This window comes from Thamnophis sirtalis, unplaced genomic scaffold (assembly GCF_051295495.1).
Source record: "Thamnophis sirtalis isolate CommonGarterSnake01/CBP01778 unplaced genomic scaffold, rThaSir2_p1.2 scaffold_24, whole genome shotgun sequence".
Classification (NCBI taxonomy): Eukaryota; Metazoa; Chordata; class Lepidosauria; order Squamata; family Natricidae; genus Thamnophis; species Thamnophis sirtalis.
This window is the reverse complement of record NW_028261404.1, coordinates 503119-521013: the sequence shown is the minus strand read 5'-3', so window position 1 is coordinate 521013 and position 17895 is coordinate 503119. Positions and strand designations below refer to the sequence as shown.

General features: G+C 40.1%; 1 protein-coding gene across 10 annotated transcripts in view; it reads left to right on the top strand.

Moving 5' to 3' along the window:
* The window catches only part of LOC106543408 (RNA polymerase II-associated protein 3-like), a 42021-nt gene extending 29172 nt beyond the window's left edge, over positions 1 to 12849 (top strand). For all 10 annotated transcript variants that reach the window (XM_087703135.1, XM_087703131.1, XM_087703129.1 and 7 more), the window contains 3 exons: positions 5462 to 5559; positions 11840 to 11940; positions 12483 to 12849. In XM_087703135.1, coding sequence (XP_087559261.1) covers positions 5462 to 5559; positions 11840 to 11940; positions 12483 to 12568 — 285 coding nt within the window. In that variant the 3' untranslated portion in view covers positions 12569 to 12849. The remainder of the gene's footprint in view (positions 1 to 5461; positions 5560 to 11839; positions 11941 to 12482) is intronic.
* The last annotated feature ends 5046 nt before the right edge of the window (positions 12850 to 17895 follow it).

The following is a 17895-nucleotide window of genomic DNA, read 5'->3' as shown; positions in this document are numbered from 1 at the left end:
AAAAACAAAAAGCTGTGAACTACAAAGAGGATTCTAACGACTGAGTTCCTCCCTGCTCCTTTCTTGCCTGAAAGGAGAGATATCTATAGATCTTGTAGATATACAGACCAGAACTCTGAGGGCAGCTCCGTTGAGCCACCGGCGATGGCAGGCCCCTCCCCCGGAAGCCCCCTCTAATGTTAACTTGATAATAGTCATGGTAATGCTTTACAAGTTGACATTCGGCTCCCTTCACTTCGTTCCTCCGCCAGGCTTACCTGGATTTTCTGCATGGAATTTTGCTACAAGGCGATCAGCCTGGATATTCCTACTTTTTATCCAAGATGCCGCTGATAAGGGGGAGCCCTTCCACTTGATTAAGTATTGGAGTTGTCTCCTGTGCCACCTCAAATCAAGGACTCATTGAACCTCATAATGGGTTTGGCCCCCTTTGACCACAGGGCCCCGGAGCTCCCAGGTGTCAGAGTGTGTCCAATCACGGGTTTTAAGAGGGTACTATGGAATGCTGGGTGTATCTTCCCCAGCAATCGAGGCAGTTTCAATTGCACTGTAACTGGGTTGATGATCTTTACTATGGGTAATGGTCCCATAAACTTTGGTCCCAGTTTCTTGCTAGGGAGTTTTAATCTCAAATATTTTGTGGAGAGGTAAACTTTCTCTCCCACCTGGAATGTCCGTTGCGGAGCCCGGTGTTTATCTGCCTCTTTCTTATAGGTTTGTGCTGCTTTAGCCAGCATTTTTTTGACATTTTCCCATGTTGCGTTCTCATGTCATTGGCGCGCAGCCCATTGTTGCTACTCGGAACCACTCAGAGAGTCGATTTGGGATGTCGTGATATGCGTTACCTGAGCAATTTACTTGTCCTGGCTTGTTCTGAAAAAATGCACCAGCAGCCGCTCTGGTAAAGGGGTAGCCTTCCAATGACCCTCCTAAATTCACAGATGTGCTCTTTGATGGGGTGGCCCCACTGCTTTAGGTTGCTGAGTTCCTCTTCCGCTTATGGGTCCTCCTCCGCCGCCTCAAATCTGGCCTCTAGCAGTTGCAGGAAGTCATCTATGTCTTGCAGTTGGGGGGCTCTCCTCTTGTGGAGGACTGCTAAGCATTCCCTTGCTTCTCCCTCTAGCCCCTCTGCGATGGTATTCACCATGGCTCTGGGGGATGGGTAGAGGTGCCCATAGCGTTCTAGGTGGGTATCAGCTGAATCAAGGAATAGAGCTAGCTGATCTGAGTCCTTGTCAAACTTTTCCCTGAATTGGGGCGGGTCATTCAGCACTACTCCTCCAACCTCTTGTTGGCATCTGTATGCTTGTGCCTGATGTGGCTGGCCATCTTCCTCACTTCTAATTCGGAGAGAGGGAGGGGGTTGCCTGCCCTGGGCAACCTGCTTGCTGAGTGGGAGAGGCACTGGTTGCAGTTTCGGGCTCCTTCTCCTTCTATTGGGTGGAGGAGGGGGGCTGCACTCCAGTCTGCGTCTCCTCCGTTCAACAGGATCAGATGTCCCTCCCCTCTCTTTTGGGTTGCATGATGGCCCCTCATATGAAGGGTGGTCCAGTTAAAATCCTCCCTCAGTTGCTCTATTGCACTCCCCAGTGATTCCATCTGGGGCTTTGGGAGCCTGGCTTGTGCCCAGTCCCACATCCAGTCCATCCTTGCCAGCTTGCTCGAGACCCTTCCCTTTATCTGGGAATTGGGGTAAGGGAACTCAACTACAGCTGCCTTAGGGGCTAATTTCCAGCAGTACTCATCCTTTCTTGCTTCTGCCGCTGGGAAAGGCATCGCAGCTTGGATGTCTGGAACTTTGATGTTTGATGTTCTCCTCCAGCTGAAATCAGGCTTTCTTCCGATAATCCGCCTTCTCTCATGGTTGCCTGATTTTTCCTCCAAGCACCCCAAATATCAGGAAGTGATTGGAGAGCCCGGGATTCAGGAAACCCGGAAATCTTGATAGATTTTAAAAGTCAGTTTCAGCTCTCTGTGAAGTTTCCAAAAGATGACTTAATTAATTTACGAGCCTCGAGACAAAGTTCAGAAGAAATCCATTTATTTATTAGGATCAACATTTTGGCATGTTCTTCTGCAGAGCCAAAACTGATATCTGGTTAATGGACTTTGCACTTTACCCCTGTGTCTCCCCTCAATCTGTGTCATAAATCATATCCACCAACAAGATGCTGCAGCAGGCTGTGAACTTTGCACCCCACATGCTGGCTGTAGAAATATGGGATCTGACTCTAGCCGAAGGTATGCATGGAATTCTCCCTCCAATGTCAACTTGATAATAGTCATGGTAACACTTTACAAGTTGACACACGGATTGCATTAGCTTTTTTGGCTGCTGCCATACATTACTGCAGACTCATGTTTAAGTGATCGTCCACAAGGACTCCGTGTTCCCTCTCAGACTTACAGTTTTTGAGCCAGGTTTCACCTACTCTGTACTTTTGTCTTTGGTCCTGCCCATGTGTAAAACGTTGCTTTTCTCAACATTAAATTTCATTTTGTTGGATAGGGCGCATTGTTCAAGTTTGTCAAGATCATCCTGAACTTGTCTTCTGGGGTGTTGGCTATTCCTGCCAGCTTAGTGTCTTCTGCAAATTTGATGAGTTCCCCTTCTACTCCCTCATCTAAGTCATTTATGAAGCTATTGCGGAGTACTGGGCCTAAGAGTGAACGTTGTAGTACCCCATGCTTACTTCCCTCCATGTAGATGTAGTACCATTAAGGACTACTCATTGAGTACAATTTGTCAGCCAGTTACAAATCCATCTGGTGGTGATGTTGTTTATTCCACATTTTTCTAGTTTACCAAGAAGTAGCTTGTGGTCTACTTTGTCAAATGCCTTGCTGAAGTCTAAATATATTATGTCCACAGCATTTTGCTAGTCTATTAATTTAATCACTTTATCAAAGAATGAAATAAGATTGCTTTGGCATGATCTGTTTTTTTAAAAACCTGTGCTGGCTAGTTGTTACAACTTTATTTGTTTCTAGATGTTCACATATCTGTTAATTGGTTTTTTTTCCCCCCAGTATCTTTCTTGGTATTGATGTTAGGTTGGTGTGTAGTATCCTGTGCCTGTTTTATTTTCCTCTTTTTTGAAGATGGGAACCACATCAATAATTATTTTCCAATCCTCTGGTAGTTTCCTGGTGCTCCAAGATTTTTTAAAAATATAACAGTGGTTCTGAGATAACATCTGCCATCTCCTTCATATTTCTGGGATGTAATCCATCAGGTCCTAGTGATTTATATTTCATTAAGATCAGATGGGTGTTCTCTAACTATTTTCTTGTTTATTTTAATTTTTATTTCTAGTCTGTCTTTTACAGTTATGTTTTTGGTAGGTTGGACTATAGTTTCTTTTTGTGTGAAGACTGATGCAAAGAATGAGTTAAGCAGCTCTGCTTTCTTTCTACTGCCTGTTACTTCCTTGCCATCTTCTCTCTTTAATGGACCAACTGTTTCCTTGACTTTTTTCCTTGTTATTTATATGTTGAAAGAAACTTTTTTTATTATTATCTTTGACTTTTGTTGCAAGTCTTTGTTCATTCCAAGCCTTTGCTTTCCTAACTTCATCTTTTCAGATTTAGACTGTCTGCTGATATTCTGCCTTATTTCCTCTTTCCAGTTTTTTGTACTTACCCTTTTTTGTTTTTCTGTTTATCAGAGAGATCTTTGTGCAACAATGCTGGTTTCTTCTTGGATCTCTTGTTTTTCTTTTTCAGTGGTATTGTTGTAGACTGGGCTTTAATGAACATATATTTCAGTGTTTTCCATGCTCCTTGAGTTGTTTTCCCTTTTAGGATTTTTATCCATGACGTTTTGCTTAGGCTGTCTCTGAGTTTGTGAAAATCAGTTTTTTTAAAGTTTAAGACACTGGTTGGATTATTTTCTATTGCTTGTATTTGCATTTAATTGAATTCCAGTATGATGTGATCACTCGCCCAAATTTCTGACAACTTCAACTCCCTCTATCATTTGTTCTGTGCTAGTAAGAATTAGGTCTAGTATAGTTTTTCCTCTAGTTTCTTCCTCTACCTTTTAGATCACAAAGATGTCAGCTAAGTTGGTTAGGAATCTGTTCGATCTCCCAGTTGATATCAGGGTGGTTAAAGTCTCCCACATGCTACTGTGGTATGTTTCCTTCATACATTTGTTAATTGATTAGCAAAGAGTTCATCTATTTCTTTGGCTTGGCTGGGTGGTCTGTATTAAAATTACTTCAATGGATCTAAGAGATAATTAAGTTTCACACATATATACTCAAAGCAAGCTTCATTTGTTAATGAACTCGGGCTGAGGGAAAGCAAAAAATAAAGCTGAATATTTCAGCTTTAACTAAACTTTAGTTAACTTTAACTTTTTCTTCAAGTAAACCTGGCTGTAATAGAATCTTGAAAACCTATTTGATTTTGATTTGATTTGATTTGATTGCATTTCTATGCCGCCCTATTCCCAGAGGGACTCAGGGCGGCTCACAAACCAAGTAAAGGGGGGGGGGGATACAAACAGGGAAAAAAGACAACGGACAAACAACACAACAATTTTAAAAAAATCAACAGCCACACAATTCGAGCGGGGACGGGAACTCATCAGCCCCAGGCCTGTCGGAACAGCCAGGTTTTAAGGGCTTTGCGGAAAGCCTGGAGGGTGGTGAGGGTCCGAATCTCCACGGGGAGCTCGTTCCAGAGGGCCGGAGCAGCCACAGAGAAGGCCCTCCTCCGGGTGGTAGCCAATCGGCATTGGCCAGTAGATGGAATTCGGAGGAGGCCTAATCTGTGGGATCTAATCGGTCTGGAGGTAATTGGCAGCAGGCGGTCTCTCAAGTACCCAGGTCCAATACCATGAAGGGCTTTATAAGTAATGACTAGCACCTTGAAGCGTATACGAAGACCTATTCAAATTGTTTTCTGTTCTATCTTACACTAAAGAAAATAAAGGTTGTTTTGAATTTATTTCTAACAGTTTTTTTCAATTTATGAACTGTGTAATCTTTACTTCAAGTCCATCTTCAATGACTTTTGGTATCTTCTTCAAGATTGAAATTAATTCCTTTACATTGAGTATGAATTTGAATCCAGGTATCACATATCCAGTTTATGGACAGATCTTTATTTCACCACCATGTGAACTATGAAATGTGCTTCAGAAAATGGTCAGCATTTTTGTCTGTTAATTGTAGGAGTGAGGTGGGGATAACACTTGTCATTCAAAGGCATTCATTGTGTTTTACTGTGAAAGGTGATTGCCATTATTAATCTTATTGAGAAACAGAGAAGCTCCCAAGATAATTAATAGTAACGTGCTATGATTTGAATACTAATTGTTGCAATAAATTATGTTTGAATTTTATTTTAATAAGCTTTATGTAAGAATAAGAAATCTATTAATAGTAAATATAGGGTCTGATTTATAAATATATTCCTATTATTAGTCTGTTTTTTCTTTGTTCTTCCAAAGCAAATAGATCCTTGCCTTTATCCTAACCTCTTCCAAAAATCATTGGATCCAGAGGTTTTTTGCCAAATCTTGAAAATTCTACAGGATTTTCATACTAAGTAAGTTTAAAGCTATTTTCTCAGATTAATTTACTATTGTATTTTTATTGGATTGTGCCTTTAGCTCGATTACTAGTTTTAATATTTTCTGCTGCATATTTCTTTAGATAAATTTGTTTAATCTGATACTAATAATATGTTAATATTAAAATTCATACTATTTGGATAAGAAGCAGGTACAATAAATTATTATATAATTTAAGATGTTTTAAAAACCAGGAGTAAGAACACCAAAAGTAGTTCTCATGGTTGAAACATTTCAGTGTTACTTACCATTTTTGAATAGAAATTCAGAGGTGATCCATAAGTACAGTTGCCATGGCAATTTTCATACATATCTGACAAAATTGTATCCTAGAAATACTCTGAGCTTCTGAATAAAATGTTAAATTAAAAAATGAAAGCATTCTTTTTTCCCAGATTTTCAATATTTTTGTGCTACGTTTTAGAATATTCTGAATTTATAGAAAGCTCAAAATTCTACCCAAATATTGTTCTGGAAGGGATCAGTGACTACCTCTTGAAAGATGTTGTAAAGGTCTTCCATCAAATTCTCTGTGCATATTGGAAAATTCAGCAGATACACCCTATGACCTTGATTAATAATTAATAATTTAGTCTGCGACTAAAAAGCTGTTTGATTATTTTCATCTAATTTGCATGTATTTTGGTGTGCTGAAAACAAATAAAATATTGAAAAAACTCCTAGACGTCATGATTTGCCACAACATGCAAAATTGTCTTCAAATTTATCAACTTTTTTTTAATTTTTGGTATTTTTTTTATAGTATGGGTTTTTAACCAAATTTAAAGTCCAAATTACTATTAATTAATTCACATAAGTGCACTTAAGATATAAAATGCCAAAAAACCTTAAAGGGTTTGTCCGAGTTATGTAAAAAAAATATAGCACTGTAAATCTGATGGTCAGCAAGATATACATAAGCTAAGCAAGTTTTAAGTCTGTGCTTCTAATGGTAGAAGAGGTTAATCTTTCCTGAAGAATCCAGTGGGAGGGAGACACAGGGCAGATAGCAGCATCTCCGGACAGTGCAGGGGATGTGGCCAGCACTGTGACGTCTCGTGTACAGACACAGAGCTGCTCTCTCCTGCTTGTGCCACACTTGTGCACGAATCATCATCAGGTTCTTGGTTCTAGGCTGTTCACACTTTTTCATCGCAATTCATGTTAGCTCGTCATTCTTCAACTGTTATGTTATGGCTCTGCGAAAGTGTATTAATTTGCCAGACAGTTCCTGTTTCATCTGTGGTGAATATACAGTGTTGAAGCAACAGTAGAATATTACACACTTTGTGAAAAAAGTATACTTTGCATACTTTGGACTAAAAATTGGAGATCAAGATAATTCGCAATTCGCAATTCGCAATTTAATGGGTTTATATGCCGCCCAATCCCGGAGGACTCCGGGCGGCTTACAAATACGAAATGAAGTAAAATAACACACAGGGGGAGAATACAAACAATACAAACAATTTAAAAAACACAACATACATTCGGTTAACTGGGAGTTGCACCTGATTTGGAAATCAGCAACCCCAGGCCTGTCGAAACAGCCAGGTCTTAGTGGCTTTTTGGAAGGCCATGAGGGTGGGAAGGGTCCGGATCTCTGCTGGTAGCTCGTTCCACAGAGCCGTAGCAGCTACAGAAAAGGCTCTCCCCCGAGTAGTCGCCAGTCGGCATTATCCAGCCGATGGTACCCGGAAGAGGCCTAGCCTGTGGGTTCTTATTGGACGTTGGAAGGTGTGTAGCAGGAGACGGTCTCTCAGATATCCAGGTCTAGTGCCATGTAGGGCTTTAAAGGTAATCACCAGCACTTTGTACCGCGTCCGGAGATTAATAGGGAGCCAGTGCAGCTCGCGGAGGATAGGTATAACGATATCGCTCGCACGGCTGCATTCTGGACAAACTGCAGTCTCCGAACACTCTTCAAGGGCAGCCCCATGTAGAGTGTGTTGCAGTAATCAAGCCTTGAGGTGACAAGGGCATGAGTGACCATTTGAAGTGCCTCCCGGTCCAGATAGGGTCGCAACTGGTGCACCAGGCGAACTTGGGCAAAGGCCCCCCTGGTCATAGCAGACAAATGATGTTCTAAAGTCAGCTGCGGATCCAGGAGGACACCCAAGTTGCGAGCCCTCATTGAGGGGTGTAAGCTTTCACCCCCCAGGCTGATAGATGGAAAATCCAGACTATCCTTGGGAGGAAACATCAAAAGCCACTCGGTCTTGTCTGGATTGAGTGCCAGCTTGTTTACTCCCATCCAGACCCTAACAGCCTCCAGGCACTGGCACATCACTTCCACTGCTTCACTGAGTTGGCACGGGGTGGACAGATACAATTGAGTATTGTCCGCGTATTGGTGGTACTTAATCCTGTGCCGGCGAATGATCTGACCCAGCGGCTTCATGTAGATGTTAAATAGGAGGGGGGACAGGACCGAGTCCTGCAGCACCCCATATTTGAGGGGCCTAGGGGTTGACCTCTGCCCTCCCACCAACACCGACTGCGACCTGTCAGAGAGGTAAGAGGAGAACCACCGTAAAACGGTGCCTCTCACTCCCACCTCCCCCAGTCTTCGCAGAGGATACCATGGTCGATGGTATCGAAGGCCGCTGAGAGGTCAAGAAGCACTAGGATAGAGGAAAATCCTCTATCCCTGGCCCGCCAGAGATCATCGGTCAACGCGACCAAAGCAGTTTTGGTGGAATAACCAGGCCTGAAACCCGATTGGAAGGGCTCAAGATAGTCAGCTTCATCCAAGGACCGTCGGAGTTGAAAGGCCACCACCTTCTCAACAACCTTCGCAATAGAGGGTAGGTTGGAGACTGGACGATAGTTATTAAGAATAGCTGGATCCAGAGAAGGTTTCTTAAGAAGGGGTCTCACCACCGCATCCTTTAGGGGCTGCGGGAAAGATCCCTCCTGTAGAGAGGTGTTAATAATTCTCTGGAACCAGCCTCGTGTAACCTCCTTGTTGGCAGAAACCAGCCAAGAGGGACACGGGTCCAGTAATCAGGTGGAGGCACTTACAGCTCCCATGGCCTTGTCCACTTCCTCAGGAGTAACAGGTTGGAACTCAATCCAAGAAATCCGATCAAGGCCCACCCCCGGCACCTCGGCAGGAACTGCCCAAGTGGAGTCCAGGTCCGTCCGTATCTGAGTGACTTTGTCCGACAGAAACTGAACAAATTCCTCAGCTGTTCCCTGCAAAGGTTCCTCCGCATCCCTCCCCTTCAGAAGGGAGCAGGTAATCCTAAACAGGGCAGCCGGGTGAGATTCTGCGGATGCAATAAGAGCGGGAAAATGTGCACATTTTGCCGCCCGTATTGCCACGAGATAAGTCCTAATATAGGCTCTTAGCAGTGCTCGGTCAGATTCGGAGTTACTAGCCCTCCAGCATCTCTCTAGGCGTCTCTTTTGGTGCTTCATCTCCCGGAGTTCCTCGGTAAACCAAGGAGCCCTCCTGGATCCACTTCCATGGAGAGGCCACAAAGGCGCAATCCGGTCAAGAGCCCCAGCCGCCGCTATATTCCAGGCAGCGACCAAGGACTCTGTCGGACTGCGGGCAAGGGAGTCAGGTATATCCCCAAGCTCCGTTTGAAAACCCAAAGGGTCCATCAGGCGCCTGGGGCGGAACCACTTAATCGGCTCCGCCTCCCTGCAGTGGGGGAGTGGTTTCCGAAAGTCCAGCCTCAGTAAGAAGTGATCTGACCATGACAGGGGCGAGATCTCAATGCCCTCTAATTTCAGATCACGTCTCCACTGCCCCGAGAGAAACACGAGGTCGAGCGTGTGTCCCGCTGTATCAGTTGGGCCCAGAATTACCTGGGTCAAGTCCATGGTTGTCATGGAAGCCATGAACTCCTGCGCCCCATCAGAGCGTTCGCCAAGAGATGGCAGGTTGAAATCCCCCAATACTATAAGTTTGGGGAATTCAACTGCCAGTCTGGCTACTGACTCCAGGAGCGCAGGCAGTCTGTTGCAACGCAGCTGGGAGGTAGGGAAGATAAAGTTTGGGCGCCTCATAAAGTGTGCAAACGGTGTGTTGAGGACCTCCGAAACTGGTTCAAGAGTAAGAAAAAATCTTTCCGTTATGGGATTCCTATGGTATGGCGAGAGCAAAAGAATCACTGTTACTTTTGTTCATGCGATGTGAAAAATTTTAATTCCAAATGGAAGCATTTCATTTCATACCCCAATCTTCACTCAGCAATTTGTCCCATCCCCCAGGGCACAGATATATCAGTACCCAAGCCCCCTTCTACCTTGGAAGAGATACCTAGCTCCGATGAAGGTGAAGTCATACCTAAACCAGATGACGAATCAAGTTCTGACTTTGAAGATGATACAAAATTGTTTTTTTTCAGGAGGAGATGAATGATTTGGTAAGAGACTTGAATCTTCCCAAAGATGCCGCTGAGTTACTTGGATCAAGGCTGAAAAGCAGGCATTTATTGTTGCCAGGAGTGTCATCTTCATGGTTCAGACATTGTGAAAAGGAGTTCGTTCCTTACTTCGCCCAGGAAGACAAGTTGGTTTATTGCATCGATGTCGAAGGTCTGATGGGTCAATTTAAAATCCAATATGATTCAGAGCAATGGCGTCTTTTTATAGATTCTTCAAAAAGAAGTCTCAAAGCAGTTTTACTCCACAACGGTTTTTACGCTTCCATACCTGTAGGTCATTCCGTACACTTGAAGGAAACCTACAAGAACTTGGAATTGGTTCTTTGTTAACTTAAATATGAAGACCATGGTTGGCAAGTGTGTGGGGACTTGAAGGTCTTGTGCATGCTGCTCGGGCAAAAAGCTGGGTATACCAAATACCCTTGTTTTCTGTGTCTATGGGACAGTCGAGACCGACAAAATCACTGGACCAAGAAGAGTTGGCAGCCGAGGGTGCTAACAGTCGGTGAAAAAAATGTCCTCCGAGAAACTTTGGTACCTTCCCATAAAGTTCTTCTACCACCTCTCCACATAAAATTGGGATTGATGAAGCAATTTGTAAAATCACTTCCAAGAGATGGAGAATGCTTCAAATACTTGGTCACCCAAGTTTCCATGCCTGTCAGAGGCAAAATTGAAGAAAGGTGTGTTCGTGAGACCAGACATTAGAAGGCTTATAGTTGATCAAGAGTTTGTCAATACCATGATGGATCCTCAAAAAGAAGGATGGATTGCATTTAAAGAAGTCGTACAGAATTTTTAAGGCAATAGCAAAGATCCTCACTACAAAAAGATTGTCGGAAGAATGCTGAAAGCATTTCAAGCTTTAGATTGCCTGATGAGTTTGAAAGTGCATTTCCTCCAGTCCCACCTTGATTACTTTCCTGAAAATTTGGGAGCTGTGAATGAGGAACAAGGTGAACGTTTCCACCAAGACATTAAAGAGATGGAAAGGAGATGCCAGGGAAAATGTAGCATTACAATGATGGCAGACTACTGTTGGATGCTTCAGAGAGACATTCCAGATGCTACCCACAAGCCTAAATGCACCAAGAGGAGCCTCACAAGGAAGAAGAATCGAGTTTAGTGTGTGTAGCTGAGCTCATTTCAGTTCAAAAAAGGATTTTCATGAAAATATTGTAATAAAACTTTAATTTTATAAGTCTATTTCCATTTATTTTGAGGTATTGCCTTATTTAACATAGTTACCTAAATTGTCAGGAAACGTGATGTCCTATGACAAAATGGAGGTCATTTTCAGATTCAGTGCACCAAAAAAACATAAAGTTTATGTGGAATAACCAAAACAGCTCTCGAAATTTTTTTTTTTGCAGACCTGTGAATAGTTTACCAAGGCCAACCAAACCTAAATATTCTTTTTAATACATGATGCCAAAAATTTAAACCAAGAAAATATTTCTTCTTGAATTTTTACCAGTATCTTTGGGAGAGGGGTGGTTACTTTTTAAGAGGAAATTTTAATTTATTTAGTGTTGTTTAGTGACCACTTGAACCAGATAGTAGTTACAAATACAACAGAATGCCATATTTGCGGTTTGAAGACAAAATCAGGACATTCTCTAATTTAAACAATTGCAATTTGGGAAATCCATCAGCTAATAGAAAAGTACAGAAGGTTCATTTGGTTTTCAGGGCGTGACTTTATTTTCAGTTTAGCAACGATTATATATTTGATATATATGCAGCTCTATGTATTATTTTCATATATGCATTTTTCATATTAGTCAATGTTGTGCTTTTTTAATGGCATGAATGAAAATAATGAAAGGTATGAATTAATGTCTTATCTTACAAGGAAAGAAGAGCCTTTACTTATCCTTGAAATTCTGCACAAATTATCAGAATCCAAAAGATTTGATATGGCAGTTATGTTTATGTCAGAGTCAGAGAAAAAAAGTAAGTAAAACACATTACTGGGTCATTATTAAAATCAACTGGCTTGATAGTTTATAGATTAGTATAAATATTGCCAATATGTCACTATTCCAGATATATTAAAAACATGTATTATAATCTTTTTCCACAGAAACCTTTCTGTCCCTGAAAATATTTGAAAGTATTTTTTTCAGAACAAACTATAAAAAGATTTGTTGGGTCTGTGCAATTCTTCTCTAGATCCCTTTGAGTATCTTTTCTTTCTGTTTAAATTGGAAGATAATAAAGAAACAAAGAACCAAAAACGAAGAATGGCCAAGCCATCTTCTGCCTCTTTTTTGTACAATTATATCTGTATAGCAGTGGATTGTATTGTTCATAAAGTCAAGTTTATGGAAATATTACAATTCATTCCAAGTTTAATATGACTCTTAATTCAGACTCTTTGCAACTTATTTATTGTTTTTTAAAATATATAAATTGAAGGACGATATCATTTACTAAATGCTAAATCTATTTTTAATTTAAACATAATGTAATAACGGATTTCTCTTTTGTTATAGCTGTACGTTTTTTATTTGATCATTTGGAACAATCTCATTTGGAAGATTCTCCTATTAAACAACTCAAGATAAAGTACAGCATTTAATTTAAATACTTTTTATATCTCTATAGCAGATTATATACTGCTTTGGAAGGACAGTTCCATATAGATGATTATGACAGAGAATTTCAAGTTCATTCATCTTTTTTGTTATGAATTGATTCACCATGTTTTGCTCGATTTTTATTTATTCTTTTCATTTTGAACATTCTGTAGAAACAAGATTGATAGTTGCTACAATATTTATCAAATTCCATTCTTTATTAGTTGTGTGTTAAAAATTATATATTTTTATTCGTATAAATAAATTCACAAATGTTACATTATTTCAATCTTTTTTTTTATTTGCAATACTTGCAGTATTTCTTGGCAGAATTTCAAGCTTAGACAAGTGAAAAATCACTTTTAAAAAACTCTGACATGTAATGTTTCTCTTATTTTTATTATTTAGTCTTGATATCTTTTAAGAACATTTGCTTGCTGTTAAAATTTCACTAATTATGATTTTGACTAGGTCAGCTTCTTCTTTGGAGACAGAACCACTATCTATACTTGATTGTAATGCTTTAGGTGTATATTCTTTAAACAAGGAATAAGATTTTACTTCTGAGTGCCATGATAGGATGAATTACAATAGAGGGAATTACTTTTTAAACGTTATAGCTAAATGTGATGTTTATATAGTAAACCAACTTGTGACACATTGGGTAATCCTTTCAGGCATATTTCCTCATTATTTATCCCACCTTTGTATACCTCAAGATATCAAACATATCGAACATACCTAATATTCCTTCCTCCTCCTTCACAACAACAACACTGTTCCTACACAATAACAGCCCTTTGTCTACAACAACAACCCTGGGGAGCAAGTTGGCATGAAAGAGAGTGACTGACCCAAAGTCACCCAGCTGTTTTTCATGCTAAGGAATGATTAAAACTCAGTCTCCCTGTCAGACCTGTTCCAATATGATCCCTTAGCAAAGAAAGACTCCATTTGGTTGAAGCGAAAGGTTCTTTTACTAAAAAATGTTGACTGCAGTAAAGTCAGGCTAGATCTGGGTTTCCCACACAAAATATAAGAAAGGTTTCCCAGTTCATTTTTAGCCAATCGGAACTTGCCGAAGAGTTTTGAGAATGCTGAGATGTTTTGGGATAATCCACACTTTTTCTCAGGGTGCCTGGCTTTGTATACAAACTGGTTCCGAGCTTGACTGATTTTTATCACCTGTCATTCCCCCATCCCTATTTCCCTTCAGGTACACAAACAGCATTATTGTCCATCTATCTTCCCTCCCTCCTTCTAGTCTTTGATGACAGGATGCTTGTGAGATGCCAAACTGAATTTGGCAGACCTGACATTCTGCCCCCCTTGGCAGAGACATTGGTCCTGTAAAGAAAAAAGGGGGAGGGAGAGAAACAGAAATTTTCAAATGAGCAGATATTCAGTAAGGTTTATCTGGCTAATGTTCATGGATTTTTTTAAGCACTCTGGAGGCTTTCATATGTTTAATAATATCAACCCATTCAGTCTCTGAGAGTGGGAAGGCTTTCCATATTATCAAGTACTGGATTCCCCTCCCCGATGCATATGGGAGTCTAAAATGTATTTGACTTCCAAGTGTTGCTCTCCCTCAATCATAATGGGGCCGAGAGGTGGTTGTGTGTGACTCAGGACATAGGGAAGAGCCAAGGTGGCGCAGTGGTTAAATGCAGCACTGCAGGCTACTGCTAGATCAGCAGGTCAGCGGTTCAAATCTCACCGGCTCAGGGTTGACTCAGCCTTCCATCCTTCCGAGGTGGGTAAAATGAGGACCCAGATTGTTGGGGGCAATATGCTGACTCTCTGTAAACCGCTTAGAGAGGCCTGGAAGGCCTATGAAGCGGTATATAAGTCTACTGCTATTGCTATTGCTATTGCTATGTAATCTCTGGTTTCAGTAGGCTGCAATGAAATACCGGGTGTACACGCGTTTTTGGCAAAATTCTATAGTCACTGGATTAACTGGCTCAAGGTCTATAGTCACTGGGTTAATAATCCTTTTTATGGGGAAAGATCCAATGTATTTCAGCCCCAATTTTTTTTTGGACAGTTGTCTAGATTGTAAGAATTTGACTGGATGGATGGATGATATAGTCAACCTTTCTTATATTCGGTTGAGATGATCTCTCCAGTTGGATGAATGTGTGGGATAGAATGAGTAGCTAGAAAAGTCCTGGAAGGACCTGGGCCAAGTCACACAAGACTAAAAATAAAAAGCAGCCAATGCTCTCCACTGAAACCACACTATTTCTCAACAGTATTCCTTAAAAGAACTGCATTCATGGAAGTTTTCTTCAAGTAAATGCATACCAGCACATCCTTAAAGGCACCAGGAAAAATCCCTTCCCTCTCGCCATACATGCCCAAGAAAGCATTCATTACTTCCCAGAACCAGCTACTGTTTGGGGAGTTAGTACTTATGATTATTAATAACATCTATGTGTATATCCATTCCTGAAATATTCATGTTCCTTATAGGAATGACTCGGGTGCACAAAATCCTTTTTTTAATTACAAGAGTTTTGTTCTCAGGTTGTGGGGGAGGCAGAATGATGTTTAATTAAATAGTTTAGTAAACTCAGAATTTTCTAAATCAATTAAAATGATGGCTTAGACTTTCTACACATTGTGATGTTACTCAGTGTTAACTTTACAGAAAGTTGCTGTGCTGCTACCTGTAACGTAAGAAAAATAACTGAAATTTTTATAGAACTGAATGTATATGTGTGTGTGTGTGTGTAGGGAGACTAGTATAGATCTATTTCAAGCTATTTAGCTCTCATCAGCTAGCCATACCCTTACTGGGATTTGAACCTGGGCTATATTACATACTAGGCAGACTTCTTAGCCATTAGGCCACAGGCTCTTATCCATTATCAGCGAAGCCAGGGTGAAAGGTATCTATTAGATTTCTTTTACAACCCCTGGTATGCCCAAATATGGGAGGAAGATCACTACATCCATTCTCTGTCCTTCGGCTCGTCACAAGAGACCAGCCAGGCAGAAACCCAATATTTTTACTGTTGCCTTTTTGTTACATTTTGTTGTATTTGTGCTGATAAATAAATAAATTATTTATCAGCAGTGAGCTAAATAGCTTGAAATAGATCTATACTAGTCTCCCTTTATTTATTTATCAGCATACCCTTTATTTATTTATATATATATCCTGTTCTGCCGTACTGTCTTCTACTGTACAATGCAGTGGAGTTGCCATGGTAACAGCTTCACGGTACTACACAAGGGGGCTCCCTCTGCTAAGAGGGAAAATCCAACATTAGAATTTATGTTTGGTCCAGAGCAGGGGTGAAATGCTCTGTACTTGTTTGCTTCGCTACTGGTTTGCTTCACGCATACAGTACATGTGCACCAAACGCGCACTTCATGCACATGCACACTGCAGGAATTAAGGAGCCTTTTCTGAGTCTGCAAAGGTAAGTAGAACAGCAAGGGGGGGAACAGCTTTGCCGCACGATTTAGATTCTCTAGAAAGCAGGATTTCCTACTTTCTAGCGAATATAAATCGTGCGGCACAGCTGATTGTTGCATAGCTGATCATCGGAACTACCGGTTCACCCGAACCGATAGCATTTTTTACTACTGGTTCGGGCAAACAGGCCCAAACCAGTAGCATTTCACCCCTGGTCCGGACATTTTCCCCCTATAAATAAATGCCCAGGCAATGCTAAGTTATAGGTTACTCTTCAATAAAATGCTTTGTATAATCAAAAACATTATTTAATGGACCCTCTATTAGGATCCCTGTTTGTTTAAAATCTTTTTATTTATGCCTTAGTTGACTGGATAATTCTGGAAATCTACAAATCTTAAAAATTGTCAAGGTTGAGAAACCCTGTCTTAGACTTTCATTTTCAAAGTAACTGCATATTTTCTATTTTCTCATTAGTCAACTATCCAATTAATTTCTATTTCTCAGCAAAATTCAAGCTAGATATGCTAAAAGAAATGACACTGTCTACCATATTTTTTCTGAGAGTTGATAATAAAATGTAAGCAATAAAAGTACTTTATTAGAATAATATATACTCTATGTGTATGTATTATATATAACAAAAAAATATAAAAATCTTCAAAGAACAACCTCAGTAACAAGATCCTAAGAAGGTAATCATGCCATCCAATTCAGAAGAAAATATTTGTGGTTCCTCTGAAGAGAAGACAGGTTCCAGAAACAGGAAGCATGTAAGATACTGTCTTTTTTCTGTATAATTTTTCTTTAAGACATTCTTTTAACTAAGAACTATTGTTTTTTTTGTCTAAGATTATGCAATTAATTGTTTTTGGTTTTACCTTGCCTGTCTGTTCATGCTTCCAAATTCCACAACTGTTGCCTAGAATTTACTGAGTCAAAGCACCATATTAACTTTTCAGTTCCATTACAGAAGTATAGAATTGACAGATGAGACTCAGCTCTTCTAGCAGATAGTTTTGTATGTTTTTTAGCTCAGTGTTTCCCATTTTCAGTATATATTTTTCTAAAATTATGTTTTATATTTTATTTCACCTCCTGATTCTGAATCTATAAAATAAATTGAAATGTATGAGGCTTACTGATGTGAATTAATTAAACTTAAGAATAGTAATATGTTTGCAAATGAGCAAAGGAACCATCTATTTTTCTTAATCAGGCTCAATTATCCTGAAGTTCCTAAAGAGTTGAATAGCTAGGGAAGTGACTAAAATATTCTGGTTTGATTGTAGTTGTAAAACCTTCTTGGTAGGAGTTAACGTAACATTCTTTAATAGTGTGATCCTATTTTTGAATTATGCCCACTGTATTGGAATAGATTCATCTCCCAATTATGCCTGCCAAAGAACATAATGTTAAGCCAGAGAAACATTGCTATGGCCACAGAATAATATGTATTTCCCCGCATTCTGTCAGCTTTGACCTTTAAAAAGTTCACTTCCTAAATATTTCAGAAAGAGAAAATGAAATTGTGATTTATTAACTGAAAGCAGGAGAGGCAGCATATAATTTTTATGAGCAAATAGGAAATTTAGCTGGACAAGATCAGTAAACGTAACTAGAAATTTTACATTTGATTTCTGGAAAATGTTTAACTATGGTACTGTACATATATTTGAAGGATCATTTTGCTTCAATAAAAGACTTGAGCACAGTAGCTTTTCGTAATATCATTTCAAAGAATTGCAGAGCACAGTAGCTTCAGTACTCTTCTTTATCGAAGCAAAATAGACAATGTAAACAGACTTGGTAGGCTTAGAATCGTCTCTTCTTCTCCATCTTCCTTCCCACTTTCTTTCAAGCAGCAAGTCACAGGTGTAATCTGGAAAGGAAACACTG